This window comes from Schistocerca gregaria, chromosome 7 (assembly GCF_023897955.1).
Source record: "Schistocerca gregaria isolate iqSchGreg1 chromosome 7, iqSchGreg1.2, whole genome shotgun sequence".
In the NCBI taxonomy this organism is placed as follows: Eukaryota; Metazoa; Arthropoda; class Insecta; order Orthoptera; family Acrididae; genus Schistocerca; species Schistocerca gregaria.
In genome coordinates this window covers 500,037,462-500,060,542 of record NC_064926.1, presented here as the reverse complement: position 1 = coordinate 500,060,542, position 23,081 = coordinate 500,037,462, and the positions used below count along the sequence as shown (strand labels likewise).

The 23,081-nt window shown below is 37.6% G+C and overlaps 1 protein-coding gene across 2 annotated transcripts in view; it reads right to left on the bottom strand.

The window, feature by feature from the left end:
- The window catches only part of LOC126281374 (uncharacterized), a 91,621-nt gene that overhangs the window by 19,661 nt on the left and 48,879 nt on the right, over positions 1–23,081 (bottom strand). For both annotated transcript variants that reach the window (XM_049980293.1, XM_049980292.1), the window contains exon 7: positions 14,715–15,245. In XM_049980293.1, coding sequence (XP_049836250.1) covers positions 14,715–15,245 — 531 coding nt within the window. The remainder of the gene's footprint in view (positions 1–14,714; positions 15,246–23,081) is intronic.

The following is a 23,081-nucleotide window of genomic DNA, read 5'->3' as shown; positions in this document are numbered from 1 at the left end:
AGTCAGGCAGCAGCTAGAGTTGACGGTAAATTGAGTTCATGGTTCAGAGTAGTTTCAGGGGTAAGACAAGGCTGCAACCTGTCTCCACTGTTTTTCATATTATTTATGGATTATATGTTGAAAACAATAGACTGGCTGGGTGAGATCAAGATATGTGAACACAAAATAAGCAGTCTTGCATATGCGGATGACTTAGTTGTGATGGCAGATTCTATTGAAAGTTTGCAGAGTAATTTTTCAGAGCTAGATCAGAAATGTAAGGACTATGGTATGAAGATTAGCATCTCCAAAACGAAAGTAATGTCAGTGGGAAAGAAATATAAATAAATTGAGTGACAAATAGGAGGAACAAAGTTAGAACAAGTGGACAGTTTCAAGTACTTACGATGCATATTCTCACAGGATGGCAACATAGTAAAAGAACTGGAAGCGAGGTGTAGCAAAGCTAATGCAGTGAGCGCTCAGCTACGATCTACTCTCTTCTGCAAGAAGGAAATCAGTACCAAGACTAAGTTATCTGTGCACCGTTCAATCTTTCGACCAACTTTGTTGTATGGGAGCAAAAGCTGGGTGGATTCAGGTTACCTTATCAACAAGGTTGAGGTTACGGATATGAAAGTAGCTAGGATGACTGCAGGTACTAGTAGATGGGAACAATGGCAGGAAGGTGTCTACGATGAGGAAATCAAAGAAAAACTGGGAATGAACTCTATAGATGTAGCAGTCAGGATGAACAGGCTTAGATGGTGGGGTCATGTTACACGCATGGGAGAAGGTAGGTTACCCAAGAGACTCATGGGTTCAGCAGTGGAGGGTAAAAGGAGTCGGGGCAGACCACGGAGAAGGTACCTGGATTCGGTTAAGAAAGATTTTGAAGTAATAGGTTTAACATAAGAAGAGGCACGAATGTTAGCACTGAATAGGGGATCATGGAGGAATTTTATAAGGGGGCTATGCTCCAGACTGAATGCTGAAAGGAATAATCAGTCTTAAATAATGATGATGATGATGCTCTGATAAAGAAACCACTCTCTAACTATTTAACAAATTTGAGGAGAAATTCCCGACAGTTTTACAGTGGGTCATAACCAACAGGGCTCAAATGAAAATATTGGTTAAATCTCAGGAAGAGTACTTTGAATCTTTAATTGATAACTAAGAAAATCTTAAAAGTCACCACTATGTATCTATAATCAAAGCAAGTTTTTGAAGGACAAAAAAGTACAACTTTATGAAACTGATTTTGCAGAAAACAGTACATTTGTGGTTCAGGATGAAATATAAGGATACCACTGGGTCAATGACCAGGCAACAGTGCACCCATTTGTTCTGTATTTCGAAAATTAGAATGATGAAGTTACAGTTCTTCGATTTGCATTCTAAGTGATTACTTGGAGCACAACACTTTAGTTGTCGACGCATTTCAAATGTATGTAACAAACTACATAAAAGAGAAGTTGCCAAAGGTTGAGAAGCTGATATACTTTTCAGACAGAAGTGATAGTCAATACAAGAACAAAAAGAATTTTTCAAATCTTTGCAACCACAAAGCAGATTTCAGGCTGGAGGTCAAATGGCACTTTTTTGCCTCTTGCCCTCGTAAAACACATGCTATGGAGTAGGAAGTACAATAAAATGTCAAGTGAGTAAAGCCAGCCTACAAAGAATGACCACAGACCAAATTCATACAATATATAGGATACCATTAAAGGCATCACCTGTTTCTCCTCGTCAAGAAAGAAGAGATTGTTCTTCAGATCAAAACAACTCTTCAAACCGGATTTGAAACCTGCACAGCAAAAAGGAACAAGGCAATTCCACAAATTCCTTGGTATTGCAGAAAACTTAGTGCTATACTATGCAAGGTCAGAAACCAAAATTTACAAGGATCATTGTTTCAGTAAAATTACATCTCTGTCTTTAATACTGAGTGACATAGTGGCATGTGTGTATGATGGACAATGATGGTTTGCACAGTTTGAAAGAATAAGTTTGGAAAACAATCAAGTTTTTGTGCATTTTTGCCAGTTTTCTGGCTCAATAACAACACTCAAGAAATCTACTAGTGACAGTGGATACTAATAAAAAAACACATTCAATATGCTTTTAGTGCTTGAACTTCCCACAGCAACTTGGTGGTCTTATTCTATATCACAAAACCTGTCTGAAGAAATAAGTATTATAAACAATCACCACTAAGACTAGGAAGCACCACATCTCAAAAGTATGTTAACTGAAAATATTTATTTTGTATCTGCATATAATTCAGTACCTTAACTTCAGTACTGACTGATTACATCTAGCCAATATCACACATGAATTAAGCAACAGCCATAAGATCAATTGTAGTGTAATGTGAATTATTTCCTCATTTTCAAAAATTCACAACTTTGTCCACAGTCAAATATCAATGTTGAAATTTTTACAGGTGTACAAAATGTGCAAAAATCAAATTTTTATATTTAGTCCCACCAGAGATAACTAGCCCCAAACTTTACAAAAAATAAAGATTTTCAAATTTCAAAAAATTATAAAAAATAAGGAAACCTTTGTCATAGCTCTTGCTCTATATATGGTTAGTAGTTTATAATATCTAACAAGAGAAAAAAATACTCTGATAAATCACTCCTTAGTTTGGGTCTAAAAAGTGGATGTTCTAAATATTCAATACCAAAATTTGGAGGTCATTTTCACTGGTTATTTTCGAATTTAGGGTGATTTGGGTAATAAACAATGTTGTAGAGGAGACTTTTCTAAAAACAATTATGTCAACTGCAATGTTGTAATGCAACCAAGTGCACAGATATTCAAATTAACACTAATGTCTTCAAACTAAAAGAGAGTCATGCACTTATGAGTGAAAATGGCCCGCATTCAGCAATGGTGCAAGGTAATTTAAAAAAAACTGTTTTGAACTTCTCAACTATAGGCTGATCACATATTTTTTAAAAAAAAAACAAAATATTTAAAAATGGTCAAGCAACCAACAATATTTTTATTGGATCACTTCACTTGGATTGATCCATATACAAAACTGACTGTGCTAATCACAGGATTAGGTTATAGAAACTCTTAAACTTGTCATATAAAGGTAATACAACTCACCTAATTATGCAAAACCTCTCTCTTTTGTTTCCTTTTTTGCTTATTTTCGTTTCTTAATAGCTTACAGGCAACTGTTCTGCAGCAGTTATTCATTTAGAATGAAAGTATTTATTGCTCAGGAGCATGTGCGAAGGTGGTTATGAGGTATCTACAACTGGATGTGCTGTGAACAACCTCTGTTATATTTGCTTCCTTATAAAATTTATCACAGCTCAAAAAGTCATCATCTACCTTTAACATTTTGGCAACGAAGGGAAGCGTAGAGGGCGAAAATTGTGCGGGGAGACCAAGGCTTGAAACAGTAATCAGGTTCTACTGGCAGTTATTACGCAGGGATGAAGACACCAGCACAGGATAAACTATCTTTGAGAGCTGCATCAAATCAGTCTCTGAACTGAACACTACAATGGCATCAACAACAACCACAATCATTAACATAATACAAGATGACAAAATTATCCACACCATTCATTATATCAGTATGACACAGAAAGAAGTCAAGTATGTGGCCAGTTAACCTGTAATATGAAAGGCTGAAGTACTATTTCCTGTGAACCATTGTTTCATTTCAAAGTAGATACAATGACATTTGTTGTGAGTTAGACTGGGGCACTACATATCTGCCTTCAAAGTCAGTGTCATCCCAATAAAGCTATTAATTTATCTGAACCTGCCTTAACTATAACAAGACAACTGTGACAAGCTAAACCTGGATGGCACACCAGGATTTGAACTGAGGTTCCCACCTTTCAGGGGCACTGTTTTTACAAATGACTCATGCACAACGAATAAACTACCTTGTGCACTGATTTTAATATTTATTTTAATGGCTGGTCTGCTGTACATCTCATAAGAACAGTTTTTCATTGCAAGTTATTCTAAACTATTCATTCCACTTCCCTTCCCTTTACTTTGTTCGTTTACAAACCCGCCTGGTTGTCGGCTTGACCAGGCAGCAGGGTGGAGTGAAACAAAGCAGAATGATTGAGGTTCATTAGGGTGGCCACAGGTAGTGGATGGAATTCCTTGAATGAAGCTATAGATGCGTGGTAAACTGGCAAAAGTGTCACTTTGCAACTGTGAAATATCACTCTCAAACATTGCACGGAAAAATATTAAAGTTGAATGAAACTGACCTAGTAATGAAAAATGTAAATTCCAGGTAGGAATATCAACAATGAAGAAAAAGACAGATTGCTATTTACCATAAAGAAGACACATCACATTGCAGATAGGAACAATTAAAAGACACTTACATACACCTTTCGGCCACAGTCTTCATCAGTAAAAGAGAGATACACATCATTCACAGACACAAGCAAGAACAACTCACGCACACATCACCGCCAACTCCAGCAGCTCAAGCTGGCATTAATTGTGCCTGTCTGCAACTTTCCATGTCTTCTTTATGGTAAGTAGCACTCTGTCTTTTCTTACATTGTTGACATAATAACGAGCATATCGAATAGTGTAGCTCAACGACACGAGTTTAATGCAGCATTACATGATGCTGTATGAACTCTTTTTTTAAGAAAAAAATTGACACTGATTTTTATAAACAATCACAGCAATAACACATTAAATTATCCAACTGGCAATCAAAATAGTCACAATCATTAACTATTACGTCGAACTGGAGCTGTACTGTACAATGAACACACATCAACCTAGTTTACCTGGAAATTACTGGATCCAGAGTAAACCCAACATTGATTAAAAACCTACTACAAATTTACCAGAACCCAAAGCACTCAACAATCATATTTCATTATGCCAGCATAAACCTCACATCTTTACTCGTGTCCTAAATGTGTTTTTATTTACATATAAAATACATTTAAATGTCAAACTAGGTATTATGCAATTTGATACCACCAATTAAATCAGCCATTATTCAAATTTGTTGTGTGCTACATAAAAACCAAGGATACCGTGTAAATGAGCAAGAAATTGGAATCTGTTTTGATATCTCACACTTGTGTATACATAAATATTTACTTGTATTTTCTTGTTTTCATTAATATTTAGTGCAATATGTATGCAATAATGTTTTGTTGGAAAATCTTTAGTGTTAAGAAAAGCAATATATTTTCAGTTATGATTATTTTAATATAATTCTGAACAAGTTTTTACATGACTAACATTGTTTGCTTTTTTTCAAGTTTTTAAATAAGCAGCACTGCTGTGCCTTGTAGTCATTATTTGAAGTAAGTAGTTTCCTGTGAACAGTGGTTGGTGAGTCTGAGTATTTTTCAGCAAGAGCTGAACTTAGTTTCTAAGCGGCAGTGCAGTCACACTGTTTTAATGCTTTGGAATTTTACGGGTGATAGAATTTTGATTAGTGTATGGGGACTTACGGCATTTTCATGGTGCTTTTGAGCATTAAATGTTTTTGTGACTGGGAGACTTTAATTTTGCACTAGTGTTAGTCTATTTTGTGATGAAGTTTGGCATATAGTGAAGTACATAACTGATGAATTCGATATTATCGCATTGCCAGGATTTTATGTAAGGCCCCCTGGCAATATTCGCTGATGTGAAAAATGTCCAGCTAGGTCTCCATATAACGGGCTGGGTAGTTGGCTCAAAGGTCATAAAAAGGCAAAGGCACACCACCTCCAACAGGTGTGTGCCTACTTAAGCTCTGTTGTGATCAAAACAGACTTTAGATTGATGACAGCCTTACTTTATGTGAAGCTATCATATTTCTGTTAGTGTTATAAATGAGCAATACACATTATTCAACTTAACTTCCCCACTATGTTGACTACATTCTTTTTTACTTTGTTTCCACTGAATTTTCATTCATTTTATTTAAATTATTACATTATTTATTAACTACTGCAATATAGTCTAAATTTCACGTATCTAATCTTGGTTGTCTGACAAAACCTACTGTAGACAGCTGGAGCTGTTAGTAGGGAAGATGCACAGGGGTGGAAAACCTACTCCTACGACTGTAGACTCACTTTTTGTTGTCAAGGTCATTCATTAGGCTGGATTCGAATAAATCCAAAAACCATTTTGAGAACATTGACAACATATCATATTATTTTCTCAACTTTGAGAGGGGGTTTTACCTTATAACTTCAGAAGTATTTAACAGAGGGACATCCAATTTGAACAGCTTTTGTGGATACAGACATAAACCATACTTCTATAAGAGCACTCATGGCTTGCTATTTTCACAGCAAAGAATTATGGTTACTTTCATAATACAACTCAGTCGCACTGTTTTGAAGATTTGCTTTGTAACAACAAGAATTTCTGATTCTTAAATCGAGAAATGGTTCATCGAATTAATACAGTGAGAAGTTCATCTATTTTCTTATCAGATATTTCTTTGTATAAGTAAAGTTTCAAATACATTCTAATAAAACATATTACTATAAAAATGGTGACATTTAAAAACCTGCATACAAATAATTTTGTTAAAAATATAAAGAACTGGTATCTGAATATTGTGTCAAATCTATATGTATATACCTTATTCCTCTTGGCACACTTTTTTCAAGCCTACTGTTAAAATGTCACACTTTTTCTCTAAAATCCACATTAAGTCTACAAAACATGTCCTGAGATGACAGAATAACTCTCAACTGAGAAAGACTAAAGTTACATTCACATGCGTGTCACATAATGATTTGTCAAAAGATCCCACAATGCATTACAAATGTGTGCATTCACATTCACTGGGATGGAATGCTACAGAACTGGACACCACCAAGAAGGATACTAGTGAAGAAAGTTTTGAAACTCACGTTGGGAACAAGACACAGAGGATGAAGTAAAGTGGCATTATGTATTGCTTTCTAAATACTGCCTGACAGTTTCACATCCATATATTTTCTTGATAAAATATATGTTGATGTTCTGAAATACTCGGAAGACCATTTTCCTATTCTTTCAATTATCAGCCATGTGGAAAATTTACTCTACATTCTTTGCCAAGAACATCATCATCTTTGTATCCTTCCTGTGAGCTGGGTGCGGTGTTTATGAACAACTTGTCTCCATGTTGCTCTATCTTGATGTACAGGGTGACACAAAAGTCTGTTAACATTTGAAAATTCATATTTCACAGATTAAAGTAAGCAGAGAGGTATAAACTGAAAAGCATGTTTGAAATGATATGAGGTTTTACTGAAACCAAAGAAAGTGCACAAAATGGCCAACAGATGGCACTTTATATGATACACAAGGAATAATTAGCATAATAATTGATTTTTAGAAAAGACGATATACTTCATAACACTCAACGTGTTGGCCATCATTCGTCAACAATACCTATAGTTCAGGGACAATGTTGTGAACAGCACTGTACAGATTAGATTAGATTAATTTTTCGTTCCATAGATCCGTGTTGAGGAGATCCTCATGGATGTGGAACATGTCACGTTTTTTTATTTTTTTAAGCTGAAATAACAATACTAATAGTATAAATATATACAACACATCATTTGTGTCTATTAAAAAATTCTTTGAAGAGGTTTCTACAAGACGTCCATGAGTTTACTCCACAAATAATACGTATTACACGCTTTTGGACTCTGAAAACTTTTGTTTGACTTGAAGAGTTACCCCAAAATATTATACCATATGACATTATGGAATGAAAGTAGGCAAAGTATGCAAGCTTTTTCCACTTTTATGTCGCCTATGTCTGCTAACACTCAAATTGCAAATACAGATTTGTTAAGGCGTTTCTGCAGTTCTGTGGTGTGCTCCTCCCAACTGAATTTATTATCAAGTTGTAATCCCAGGAATTTAAGACTGTCAACCTCTTCTATCTGCTCTTCTTCGTACTTTATGCATACGCTGGGTGGAAAGCTCTTACAGGTTCTGAATTGCATATAGTGAGTCTTTTCGAAGTTTAATGTCAGTGAGTTGGCTTTAGACCATTTATTAATATCCATGAACATATCATTAGCAGATCTTTCTAGAACTACACTCGACATACTATTTATTGCAATACTTGTGTCATCTGCAAACAAAACGAACTCTGCTTCTGGCAGTGTAACTGATGAGAGATTATTAATGTACACAAAAAAAAGCAATGGGCCTAAGATGGATCCTTGTGGGACACCACATGTAATTTCTTCCCATTCTAATGATGACTGATGACTTAATCCACTAGTCCCTTGCACTGACACCCTTTGTTTCCTGTTAGCGAGATATGACTTGAACCATTTTGCAGCACTGCCCGTGACACCACAGAATTCTAATTTATTTAAAAGGATGTTGTGGTTTACACAATCGAATGCCTTTGACAAATCACAGAAAATACCTGCTGCTTGTAAGTTATTATTTAATGAATTAAGTACATTTTCACTGTAGGTGTAAATAGACTTTTCGATATCAGAACCCTTCAGAAATCCAAACTGTGTTCTTGATAATATGTTATTTGTGGTTAGATGGTTGAGAAGCTGCTTGTAGATTATTTTTTCTAAAATTTTTGAGAATGCTGGCAAAAGTGAAATCAGCCTGTAGTTTGATGGCATCTCTTTATCCCCTTTCTTGAATAGAGGCTTAACATCTGCATATTTCAGCCAGTCAGGAAATGTCCCAGTTATAATTGACTGGTTACACAAGTAACTTAGAATTGTACTAAACTCACAAGAACATGCCTTAATTAACTTTGTTGATATTTCATCATAACCACTAGAATGCTTTGTTTTTTAGCTTATTAGTATGTACGGAGAAAAATTACTGTTGGATATTGTCTTTAAGCATCCCTGATGAGAGATCAGATGAATGCAGAGACTTGAGACTTCAGTCAACTGCACAACCAATAATCACACGGACTGAGGTCTAGGGACTTTCACACATGTAGCAATATGGGGTGGAGTGCCATTTTGCGAAAAAGTCTTAGCTTCCAGCAGGTGTTTATCAGCCAGGCTGTGGATGATCTGTCTCCCTTTCTCACTACAACACTTTTTATATACGATTCTCATGTGGTGTCACTGACATGTTGCAGTCCAGTTCCATCTGTTTGCCAATTTCTGCACTTGTTTTTGGTTTCAATAAAACCCCTTGTCATTTCAAGCATGTGTATCAACTTTGACCTCTCTACCACCATTATTCCATGAATCCGTGCATTTTCAAACGTTAAGGAACTTTAGCGTTGCCCTCTACTTCTTGCCTTGATATTGTTTCCCAGTTTTCCCTTCCATTCTTCAGATATTCCTTAACCTGGTCCAGCCAACTTTTTCTGGGTCACCCTACTGATCTTCTGTGCATATTTCTATCCAAGTATTGTTTTCACTAACAGTTAACCTTCATTCTCTTCACATGTCCAAACTACTTGAGCCATTTTTTTAAGAATATCTGTTATAAATTTTGATTTAGCCATTAATAAACTCTACGATCATTAGTAGTTCCCCTAATTCCGATATCACTTTCCGACTTTTTGTAACACCGATGGTCTCTCGTAATCTCAGTTTCACCACTCAGTATTGGATTTCTACATCTACATCTATACTCTGTAAACCACTGTGAGCAGCATGACAGAGGATACATCCCACTGTACCAGTTAGTAGGGTTTCTTCCTGTTCCATTTACATATGGACTGTAGGAAGAATGATTGACTGTATGCCTCTGTGCATGCACTAATTATTCTAATCTTATCTTCACGATCCCAATGTGAGCAATATATAGGGGGTTGTAATATATTCTTAGAGTAATTATTTAAAGTCAGTTCTTGAAACTTTGTTAATGAAAATAAAAATAAAACTTTCTCAGGATAGTTTACATCTATCTTCAAGTCTTCCAGTTCAGTTCCTTCAGTATCTTTGCAACACTCTCCCAAGGATTACAAAAACCTGTGACCATCTGCGCTGCCCTTATCTGTATATATTCAATATCCCCTGCTAGTTCTATTTGGTACGGGTCCCACACACTTGAGCAATATTGTACAACTGGTCATACAAGTGATTTGTAAGCAACCTCCTTTGTAGAATGATTGCACTTCCATAGTATTCTATCAATAAACTGAAGTCTACTACCTGATGTACCAATGACTGAACCTATGTGGTCATTCTGTTTCATATCCCTACAAAGTGTTACACCCAGGTATTTGTAAGAGTTGGCTGAGTCCAACAGTGACTCATTGGTATTATAGTCACAGGATACTAAGTTTTATTCATTTTGTGAAGTGCAAATTTTTACACTTCTGGACAAACTGACAATCTCTGCACAACACTGAAATCTTATCAAGATCTGACTGAATATTTATGCAGCTTCTTCCACATAGTACTTCATTATAGACAACTGCATCATCTGGAAAAAGGCTCATTTTACTATTAACGTTGTCTGCAACATCATTAATAAACAATTTGAAAAGCAAGGGTCCCAACACTCTTCCCTGGGACACAACCAAAGTTACTTCTACATTTGACAATGACACTTCATCCAAGGTAATATGCTGTATCCTCCCTACCAAAAGGTCCTCAATCCAGTTACAAATTTCACTTGATACCCCATATGATGATCTTTTGATAATAAGCGTGGGTGTGGTACTGAGTCAATTGCTTTTCTGGTTGCCTTGATCTAAATCTTCCAGTATATCATGTAAGAAAAGTGCGAGCTGGATTTCACATGATCGATGTTTTCGAAATCCATGCTGGTTGGCATTGAGGTCTTTCTGTTCAAGATACCTCATTATGTTTGAGCTCAGAACATTTTATAAGATTCTACAACAAATCGATGTCAAGGGCGTTGGATGGTAGTTTTGTGGATCACTTCTACTAGCCTTCTTGTAGATGGGTGTGACCTGTGCCTCTTTCCAAGAACTGGGCATGATTATTTGTTTGAGGGATCTATGACAGATTATAGTTAGAAGAGGGGCTAACTCAGCCACAAATTCAGTATAGAATCTGACAGGGGTTCTATTGGGGCCTGGAGCTTTGTTCAATTTTAACGATTTCAGCTGTTTCTCAACTCCACTGACACTAATACTTATTTCATTCATCTTTTTAGGGGAACGAGGATTAAATTGCAGCAATTCTCTGGGGTTTTCCTTTGTAAAGGAACACTTGAAAATGAAATTCAGCATTTCAGATTTTCTTTGCTACCCCCAATTTCGATTCCTGTCTCATTTGCTAGGGACTGGACACTAACTTTGGTGCCACTAACAGCCTTTACACACAATCAGAATTTCTTTGGGTTCTGTGAAAGCTCACAGAAGATGTGAAAGATAAAGTGAAGTGATACCTGTGTAATGGTGATGTTCCACCTAGAGTGAAAACACCTCCATTTAACAATGGTGCACCCTCACGTTCTAGTGTGAGTCAATCTCAAGGCTCACATAGAGGATGCCAGGTGCTGTATAAAACCACCATTAAGTTCTATAACTGGTAACTCAGTTTGTCTTGACAATTACAGGAGCATGCCATATCATTACTTTATTTATGAACACAGCAGTCACAGTTTAGAGGTGTAGCACTAACCAAATAAAATGCTCTATGGATAATAGGGAAGAAGAGCTAGTGTTTGACAGTGTTCCTAACTGTCATATTGTACTAAAGCACTTTTAGAAAAAAATAACACCAAAATACAATGACTTTTAAATTCACAGTCTGAACAAACATCATTGAGGAATTATGGTAAGAAGGTTTTTAGTTTTAGGTGGCAGCATTACACTGTTCAAAGTGTAAATGAAGATATGCTTGTTTGACGTGTGTCCTACAGATGGCAGATGTACACACTATTTGAGGCTGGGCAGTCTGCAATGGCTCAGAGTATGATTCACTAGATGCCACACAAGTCAGCTCTAAAAGACTACCATCCGAAGTGGTTTAGGGCTGACACAATATTATTTGCACAATGAGTGAAAATTAAATTGTTGCACAGCAAGGGCTTTCAAGAATTTCAGTCTGACACTTACAGCTGTCTCAAATGGTATGGAGGGGCAAGTGGTTGCCTGGGGCTGTAACCAATCAGTCCCATCATTTGTGATGCGTAAAAGTCTTTTCTATGCATTGTAAATACCCAAAGTGGCATATGTTCAGATGTTTCTTGATATTAGCAACTTCTTTCATCCATAAGCTCATACTAACTGTCACTTTGATCCATCTTACACTAATAAGACTGCCTACCCATAACTGTAATCACTTTGATGGGACTCTGAAACCTTCCTCTAATATCATTATCCATTGCAGGGAACAATGCCACATTACAACTTATTGCTTCCACCTTCATCAGTCTCTTGCATCATATTTTTCATTATCAGTTAACTCCGATAACACTATTACATGTAATGCAGAGAGAGACTTAGTTCCCGGATTATACAACTCACGGGGAGGAGTAGATTAAATGGGAAAGATTGTCTGAAATAAATGCATGCACTTAAGACACGATAAATTGTTGAAATTGAGGAGCCAATGAAAAAGAAGGAAGGAAGATTAAGAGTTTAAGATCTTGACATCAACAACGTAATTAGGGGAAGACCACATGCTAGGATTTGGGAAGGAAACTGAACAGTTGCTGAAATAAACTAGGATCTGATATGAAACTTCCTGACAGATTAAAACTGTGTGCTGGATCGAGACAAACTTGGGAACCATTACCTTTCGCGCGCATGTGCTCCATCAACTGAGCTACTCAAGTGTGACTCACAAACCATCTGCACAGTTCTACTTCTACCAGTATCTGTATTCTAGCTTCCAAGCTTCAGTAGAGATGTGAGGACAGGTTATGAGTCTTCCTTGGGCAGCTCAGTTGGTAGTGAACTTGTCTGTAAAAGACAAAGGATCCTGGGTTCTAGTCTTGATCTGGCACACATTTTTAATCTGCCAGGAAGTTTCACATAAGTGCACACGCCACCACAGAGTGAAAATTTCACTCCAGATTTGACTTGTTTTAAAAATGAATAATAGATATTCCATGGAAATCATTCAAGTCTAAATATCAATATGGTCACATTCTGATGAGATTTCAATAGGGCGGAAACAAAATGGACAAATGACAGCAAATCCCACTGTAACATTAGTGGATTTTAATACAAAAGTATGTCTAACACTGGAGAATGATTCTTTAATGAATTACACTGTATATGACAACAAATTCCATTGACCACACATTTGTAGAATTTACTGAAAACAACAAAACATTCCAGAAGAAAACAAATCCATAATGTATTGGCAAAGACCAAATGGAACTGAAAATTAAGCTGACTATATTTTACCTGACAATAAAGAAATATTGCTGAATTTGAAGGTCTTAAAAGAATAAATAATATAGCCCGCTTGGCTAGCAGCGCGGTCTAACATGCTGCTTCCCGAGAGGGAAGGTGTGCTGGTCCCCAGCACGAATCCACCTGGCAGATTAATGTCAGGGCCCAGTGTGCCGGCCAGCCTGTGGATGGTTCTTAAGGCGGTTCTCCATCTGCCTCGGCAAATGCGGGCTGGTCCCCCTTATTCCGCCTCAGTTACACTATGTCGGTGATTGCCGCCCAAACAGTATCTCCAAGTATGTGTACATCATAATTCCTCTACCACGCAAACATCTGGGGTTACACTCGTCTGGTATGAGATGTTCTTGGGAGAGGGAGGTCCACTGGGGGCCAAACTACACAATAACCCTGGGTTCGATGTGGGGCGTCGGTGGAGTGGGTGGACTGTTGTGGGCTTGTGAATCACTGAGGGCTATGGCAAGACGAAGCCTCTCCATTGTTTTTTTATTTTTTTCCTCCTAGGCCCCCAGTGCACGCACAAGTGCGTATGCCGCCCCCCCCCCCCCCCCATACACACACAATACAATATATAATATAAAGTGATCAAATATAATGAAATAATAGATACAAGAGCAGAAAGACACACATTCATGCAGGACGTTAGAAATGTACATTATGATAATTTATTTAAGAACAGGACTGTAAAGCAGCAAGTTCAGCATCTTAGAAAATGAATATTACACGTATACAACAGGCAATTATTTAAAAAGTACTTATGCAAATACTAAAATGTGCTGTGGGTATGTAAAAGCCAAAAGAAAATCTAAAATGAGACAAGGTGATAAACAGAGGGTGAAAATTTGAAATAAACAATAAAATGTTCGATTAGGCAATACTGTCTGAAATGAATGAGAGGTTGTGAGAAGGTACAATGGACATCTGATCACAGGAACAATCAAAAACAAAAAGAGTATGAATAAAACAAAATGGAAGGATGTTGGTTAAACAATACATTTCATCAATTTTGGCAGTTGGTGCAGTGAGTAACAACAGAATTAAAATTCATCCAGGAGCTGAAGACTGCTTTAAATGATTATGAGTTACATACAATGGTATCATTCTTTCACTATACATATGCAAGAGAGTGGACTGCATTTGTTTACACGCTTGCTGCTACAGCATGAAAATGTTATGCTGTTCGATATGTATTTATATAATCATATATCTTGCAACCTCTGCAGATTCTCATAGTTGTTTTTTCCTTTCACAAAGAAAAATCTACTTTTATTTCAAAACAAAATCAATTCATTCTGTATCCTTCCAGTCTCCTTCTACACCTATCTGTTTTTAATTTATTGTTTTTGTATTTCTCTCCTTATTTTAAATACAACATGCTACCAATAATTATGACCAAAATATAAGATTGTACTATATTTACCTTGCATACAAATTCACGGTTGTTTGTGTGGTTGTTGCGATGTTTTATCAGCAGGCTTTCTGAGAGTGCCACATATTCACACTGGTCACAACGAGGAAACTGGCAATTGCGCGGTGGGGGTACATTGTGCCTTGTATACAGGTGGTACAGCAGTAAGTTCCGCTTGCTCGCACGGTGACCACAGTGTTCACAAATGCGTGCATCAATTTTCTCCATATGAACGTCCTGTAAATGGCGGCGATACAGGTAGTAGGTTTCGAAGTTTACAGGGTCACCATCATTTCCACATGAATAGCACAGCCATGGTCCTGTCGTGTTCTCAGCACCTGATGCCACTGGCCTTGACACAACCAGTGAGTTCTTCGCTGACACTGCAGAGGTACTGCCCGATCCCCCGCTGCCTGCTGCAGCAAGCACACTACTCGGAAGCTCTGACAGAGGCTCCACTTTGTTTCCGTGTTTGAGAGCAACACTCCCAGTTATTGGTTTCCCCTTGCTGATAGCATCTGGCTTCAAAACTACATATGACACCTGCACAAAAAGTTCACAACATTAAGAACAGAAGATGAAAAGATCTAGTCATAAGATAACAAAAATTGTTTGCCTTTACCTGTCCTTTTTTTAAAATTATTATATGTCTTTTACTTTTCTTGTTTTGAATGAGGTTTATGAGGTTATGAAACAGAAGTAATGGCTAGTACCTACTTTCAGGAGACAAAATATTTAGTACCATCAACAAACATATGTAAGGGACACTACACCATCCCAGCTTTCAGGACTATTAGTTCCTTTCACAAGGAGGAAGAGAGAGGGATAGGCTGATGAAAGTTAAAAAAGAAAATCTTTTCACTTGAAACTCCAGGGTGAGAGGGACCTCTTGTAGGGAGGATGACGGAGGCAACCTTTGCAATTTTAAACAATTCTGCAACACAGTCAATGTGAGTCCCAGGATGAGAGGGATCTGCCCTTCCTTTTTAACATTTCCCACTCTATCTTCCTCTCCTACGTGAAGAAGCAACCAACAGTTTTGAAAGCTAGGTTAGTGTTGTCTACTTTTGTGTGTGTATTGGCAGTACTGAATATTTCTACCGCTGGAGGTAATTGCAATCCCCTGCAGAAAAATAAACATCAAAGTACCCCAAAGAAATTTCCTGATGAAGGACTGAAGGCTTTAACTCTTTTTATTTTTTTTTAATAACCTGAAACAATTCTTGTTAAAGAAGACAAGGGCATATCACCTCCAACAACACACAGTGTAGTACAGTCACTTGGTGTTCAAAACTGGAAAGTTTTCTCTGAGTTTTAAAAATTAGTATTATTTTAGATTTTGATATGCTCTTTTCAAATTTTCATTTGTCGCTCATGCCACAATATTGGAAAAATGGCACCCAAAAACAGCTTTTTGACAATATCTCATTTCCAAGACATTTTACAATGAAAACAGTTACTTAACAAATTAAACTAAAGAAAAGTCCTGTAATTTACGTGGCAACATTTTCTGCCACAAGCACAAAAAAATGCACCACATGCGTTAAGGGACCTTGGTGTTCGGGTGCCCTCTTTTACAGAACACCTGCTGACAGGACTCAAATATTCTGCCTGAATCATTAGTACAAGTGTCATTAGCATTTCTAGAGCCATTGTTTCTAAGGAACTGAACTGTTTTATCCACTGCAAGGAAGTGAGGTGACTGAAGTGAAGGAAAAAGGATTTGAGTGATTTCGTAAGTCAAGCATTCAAGGCGATGAAAACAAGGGCAAACTTTTGGAGGGACTGAGGTCGATACTGGTTCACAAGGTGTGTTGAAAACACTTTAATAACAAGAAATTTATCTCTGCATCTTTGTTTAGAGGAAGCGGTGTTGCACCTTCCCACCCACATCTGCAATCCACTACCCCAACATCTCATTGAAAGGTCTTTATTTTTTATGTGCTGCTGACTTAACAGCAGAGTTTGCAACAAAACAAAAACAGGCAAGAATGTGCAATCACAATATTACGTATGGTATATGTAAATTGTTCTTTGATTTGATTTTGGTTTTATAATCCCAGCATTCATCTTACATGTGGGCAGAGATCACTCTAAAACCTCAAGAAGAGATGATACATAAACCATCTAGTCATATCTCCTCCAAGATATCTATAGCCCCTGTGATCACTGTCAGTGCTTTTTCTGTATTTGTATGCTCTTATACTTAACAGGAGACAACTAATTTCTTCACTTATGGGTGATCAGCAAACACACACATGTAATGAGTAAACGTAGCCACTATCTGTACACTGTAGGCACCAAGAAGTGGATTTGGGGGAGAGGGAGAAGGAGAGGGGGAGAGGGAAGGGGAGAGGGGGAGAGGGAAGGGGAGAGGGGGGGGCACAATCAATTCAAAAACATTACAATACTTATTTATCAATGTGTGTCACTATTGCTCAACAACCTCATTATACAGTGCATGGTTGTCTTTGATTTTATTTTTCAGCCAGGATTTTGCAGTGTTTCATAAAGGAGGTGTGGATAACATAACTTAGAGGGGGAGAAGGGACTATACAAAAAGCTACATAATCTGCACCAGAAATTGTGAGAGAACTGCAGACAGTAATGATCCTTCCTTGGATCTTAAAATTATACCTTGATTGCCTGTAACTTGTAACTCAGTTTGTAGCAATTTCGAAACACCCTCATATTTAGCACCGCTGTCACAAAATGGCTTATCCAAATATAACCAATTAGTTCATAATGTGAAATGGCAATTTTATATAGAGATAAGAACAGGATTTAAATTTAAAGTTGGACTTTACTTTGAGTAGGTCAGTGTTCACCCATCCAGCTTAGTATATGAGGTATATAAAATTTAACATATTATTCACTAATTTGAATGTGATTCAGTAGTGATAAATCTTGATGCTGATCATTCTGAAGACTGTAAAGCCTAGTGCAACTTAAATTGTGACCACCGAGGAAAACAGGGTTAAATGTTATTCATGTCAGCTCTACACAGTTCATTGTACCTTTCTTTCTTCAAATGAATTAATAATTTCTTCTTCAAATAATTTCAGGATGAGAAGATCAATCTCTGTGTGTGTCTTTACTCCTATCATAAGTTCAGAGGGTGTTTTCTCAATATCTCTGTGGTATGACAAATTTGTGGCACACTGAACTGATGGTGTCACTTTTGTACCATATCATACGGTTGTCAATACTAAGTTTAGTGATGATCGTAGCCGAAGTTGAACTGATTCTTACAATATTACAGTTGTTTCCAGAGAATCCTACCACTTTTGAAATGTGTTCAGTTCATTTTGTCCTGCGATACTCCTCAATTCTTGAGAGACAAAGCAATTCCCTATATGTAATTATTTGTACTGGAATTCCGAATTAAGTTTTCTGTATTTCTATCTTGCTAATTACTTCTGCTGATTTTGTAACCACTGTGGGCCTACATTTGGCCAGCTGGTCAAATCTTGCATCATCCCAATTTGTGGGGCATTTGGATGTGACAGTGGGCCAATGTTGACTGCATGAGATGGTAAGTGGAGACATACTCATCATCAAGCTTCTTGTTGACTACGTCTGATCAATAGAAGAGGAGTTGCCATATTGTGAACCATGCTCACTGTAACCCCTTCACAACTGCATCTGTCATCTGAGCACAAGTAATGAACTTCCTGCAACATTTTGTGTCATCCTGCACCATTGTTCAGAGATCAGCATCAGCCAGACTAAGGAATTACTGCTCACGCTTAGATGCCATAACACCACAGTATAAATGGCTGTGTTTCAATTGGTTCTGTGACCGGGAAGCATAGACTTCTGATGAATGGTGTCGCATTGTGGTCAGTGATGAATCGCAGTTCTGCACTACCCCCGGTGACCATTGGTGGCTAGTATGGCAGCGAACTGGGGAGAGGTTTTATTCTTCCTGTGTTTCTGTGAGGCACAGAGGTTATACTCCTGGCATCATGGTGTGGGGAGCTACCAGTTATGACTTTATGTCACAGATAGTAGCGACTGAGGGAACTCTTGACAGCACAATGGTACCTTACCGACTCTCAGAAATCTTGTGTATTCATATTTCACCTATCATGTGGCAGTATTATAGTGCCATTTTTTACAGAACAATGCTCGTCCAAACATGGCAAGTCTCTACAAACTATTTGTGTGATGTTGAGGTAAACCAATGATTAGCAAGATCCCTACTACATCTGTCTCCGGTACAATATTTGTGGGACGTGCTCAGATGTCAATCCCATCCCAGTGCCAGTATGCAGGGTATCAGGCTGTGGGCCTGACTGCCTCAGGAGAGGATACAATGGTTTTACTTCCTGACCGAATCAATGCACACTTCCCAGGTCACAGGGGGTCAAAGTTATACTGATAAATGGGCTCATAATGGCAAGTTCTTTGCAAATTTGACTTCATTTTGTGATAATTTCAATAACATCACATACCTTCTCAACCTATGAAGTTTTATTTCCTCTTCCACTTTTGTGCACTTCCCTTTTTGTCAGGCAGTGCACTTAGAATGTGGTTGTATCCTTATGTCGATTGAAGTGGTCCAATATGATCCGTGTGATAGGTACATAATGACTCACCCACTTTGCTTTGAATAATGGATGAAGGAAACCACCTTCCTTCCCTGATTTCTTATTCACACTTAAAACATTTTACACAACTGAATATTACTCTTTTTCTCGTCACTCAAATCTGATAAATATTAACTTTGTTTTTCTGCTTCTTCTGTTCTCTTAACAGTATAATGCCCTGTCTCATGCACAAGCTTAAGGATTACATACTGCATAGTGTGTGGCATCAATAAACTCCCTCTTCCATTGTTGAACTTGAAAAAACTAATCTCTCATTAAAATATTTTCATAAGATCGTTCTTTGACAATGAGCATGACTGCTGCAAACTATCATTCTTATCTTTAGATTTCCTGATTCCAGCCATTAAAGTACATACAAAACCAAACAGTACATTTACACAGATCAGCGTTCAATGGTGTAGGATACTCTTAAGTTCATCTTCCTGTTCTTTGTCACAACTCCTCCCTATAAATGATCTTTTTGGAATACTATTGCACAATTTGTTACAATTTTAATGTGTACTCCCAGTAAAAACATCTGGAAATTCTTTACGGCATTAACTATAGCGAACACTTAAAACTCGTAACTACTGTATTCTTCCCATTCAGGTGTTGATTTCTTAACCAAAAGCTCGTAACTACTGCATTCTTCCCATTCAGGTGTTGTTTACTTAACCATGTAAGAGACCGGCTGGAATTTGTCACATTTTTGTACTAACACAGCTCCAAAGCCTGCTTTGGTTGCATCCATATTCAGTTCAGATCCATGTTGTTGGTTGTGGATTTTTAAAACTGAATCCAACAAAAGAGTCTTTGAGTGTTTCAGTAATTTACTCAGAGGTTTGGCAATCATAGAGTAATTTGAGATAAACTCTAAAATATCCCATTAGTTCCAGGAAACTTCCTGTTGCTGCAACAGATTCTGTTTTGGAAAGTCTGGAAAGCTTTTCTCTCTTCAGAAGATGGTTGAATTTGTCCAGTAGTTCTCTTCATGAACTGACATTTTGCAAAATTAATTTCCAAGCTGTATTCTGCTGGATTTTTACCACTACATTAAGCACTTTTGGTTAGTATCATAATACTGCCCACATAAATAAATTCGATGTTACCTCGAGCCAATGCCCAAGAAGCAGTGTTTATAAAGTGGTGGGACACTGCAGATGAATTTGATAATCCGAATGGAACTTTCTTGAATTGTAACTACCCTGAGTGTGTCACAAAGTATACTTTCAGCTCTGCTCTTCAACCTTGACGTGAAAACATCTGTTCTTGAAATCTAGTGCGCGAAACACTCAGGACGCTCGTAGTATATTTAAAAGATCTTCTATAAGGGGAAACAAGTAATAATCTTTTGCTGCAATCTTATTTAATTTTCAATTATGAAAAGGATAGATTGTTACTAACTATGAAGATAACACACTGAGTAACAAACTGACCCAACAAAAGGCTTTTTGTCAAAGCCTTCTTCAGAAAAGAAACAGAAAAACACACACACATACACAAAAGCAGGCACACCTGATGCATGAATGACTACCATCCAGCCACTCTAGCCGAACTGCAACTACTGTGCTGAACAAAAGCAGCTATGGGAGTATGGCAGGGAAGGGTGAAGGAAGAACATGCTTGGACTAGAAGCCAGCAGGGCAAGGCTGTCAGGGGCAGTGTCAGGATGCCATGGGGGAGGTGGGAGGGGGGCTCAGGCTAAGAGGAGCCGAGAGAGGAAAAAGACCGGTAGTGCGTTGGCAGAGACTGAGCATAATGAAAGTGAGGGGCATGAATTCGGAGGAGGTTATAAGGCAGAGAGGGCAGAAACTGTTGGGTGAAAGGTGTGGGGAAAGTAGCTTATCATAGGTTGAGGCTGGATAATTCTGAGAGGGGAGAATGTGTTGTAAGGATAACTTCCATCTATGCAGTTCCCAAAAGTTGGTGGTGGAGGGGAGGATCTAGATTGCCCGGGTTGTGAAGTAGCCATTAAAATCAAACATGTTATGTTCGGCTGCTTGTTGTGCCACAAAGTGGTCAACTTTGCTCTTCGCCATAGTTTGGCTGTGCCCATTTATTCTGGTGGACAAGTGGTCCATAGTCATACCAAAATAAAAAGCTGTGCAATGTTTACAGCAGTTCTGGCACATGACATGACTGCTTTCACAGGTGGCCCACACTCTGATAGGGTAGGATAAGCCTGTGACAGAATTGGAAAAGGAAGTGCTAGTTAGGTGGATTGGGCAGGCCTTACACCTGGGTCTTCCACAGGGATATGATCCCTGTAACAAGGCGCTGGGATTGGGAGTGGAATTGGGATGGGCTAGGATGTCGTGGAGATTGTGTGGGCGAAAGAACATCATTTTAGGTCACCCTTTCTAAAAAGTTACAATTATTAATAGTCTTCTTATCAACACTTGTATTCATTACCCCCTTTCGGCTACTTTTCTTCTTTGTTCATTTATATGAGATATGGCCAAACTCGTTGCAATTTTAGTATATTTTGCCCTTGTTCTTATGGTTGCAATCACTTGGCCTGTGGTCACTAGTGCCACAGTTTAAACACTTCCTGTTTGGATCCCAAGCTGCACTTTTGGTGTTCTTGTCAAGTGAATCTTTAGCAACTGTTACTGGGGTTTTTGAAATTTTCATTGCTGTAACTTGTTATTTCTTTTCAGCAATTACTTCATAGCTCTTCCATAATGTCTCATTTTCTTCTTTACCTCTTTCGCATTCCCAGCATCTTATAACAGAAGTTTTGTGCCTGAATGGTCTTTTACCCCCATCAATTTACTCAGTGCAGCTCACTATATAAGACTCTTCTCACCCTGTAGAAAAAGTTTAGCAAACCTGTAGTAATTCTGCTGCAAAAATAAGCATTTTAAATTGGTTCCAAGGTGTTAAAAACTCAGTTCTCTCAAAGACTGAGATCCACTTTTTAACTGGTTGTCTGCCACTGCCACTAAATGACTCTATAGCACCTTCAATGTCATGAAATGACAGAGAAAATTTACATTTATTTAGTAATTGTGGTGAGAATTTTGCTTTGCTTCCATAGCCTGATTCTGAAACACAATCTTTTCTCCATCTTCTTTTCCAGTAAACTCTTTTACTGATACCCATTTGGATTCCACCCTCTTCTTAGTCCCGCTATCTGTGCATAATACATTGCAGACTGCTCCCAATTCTGGTTCTAAAAATGATTCTTCAATACATTACGTCAAACAAGGAGTGATCCTAAGCAGTGGGTGGACTTCTTGAAACCATTTATATGGTGATGTGGGTTAAGGTCCAAGGCATCACACCCTGCAGCCGTTCACCCTAGCAGGCCTTCGTTTGTGGGGGGGGGGGAAAAAAAAAATCAGAATTTCGCAGTAATGCTCTACAGCTTTAAAAATAATAATTTTGATCCGACCATCACCATAGTGTAGTGGTTATTGTGTGGTCCTCACACATGAAAAATCGACTTTGATTTTTGTCACATGCTTTCACATTTTTCATTTTTTAATCCTTATCAAAATGAATGAGTATTGGTTTAAATGTATTTTTTTATTTATATTGGTTTGTTATGTCAATTTAATCAGTGTATTAACTGTTTCGACTGCTCTCACTTTTTCTTATCATCATTGTATTTCCACTTGGAACCTTTGTGCATCTGAAATCATTGATATTTATTGATTTCAATTTAAATTCCTCTCTTTTATAAATTTATATTTTCATCCATGTCACTGCATCATATTTTATTTTTTCTGGAGTTTCAATTTAGTTATAATTCCTTCTTTCATTTAAATCTATATCTGCATTA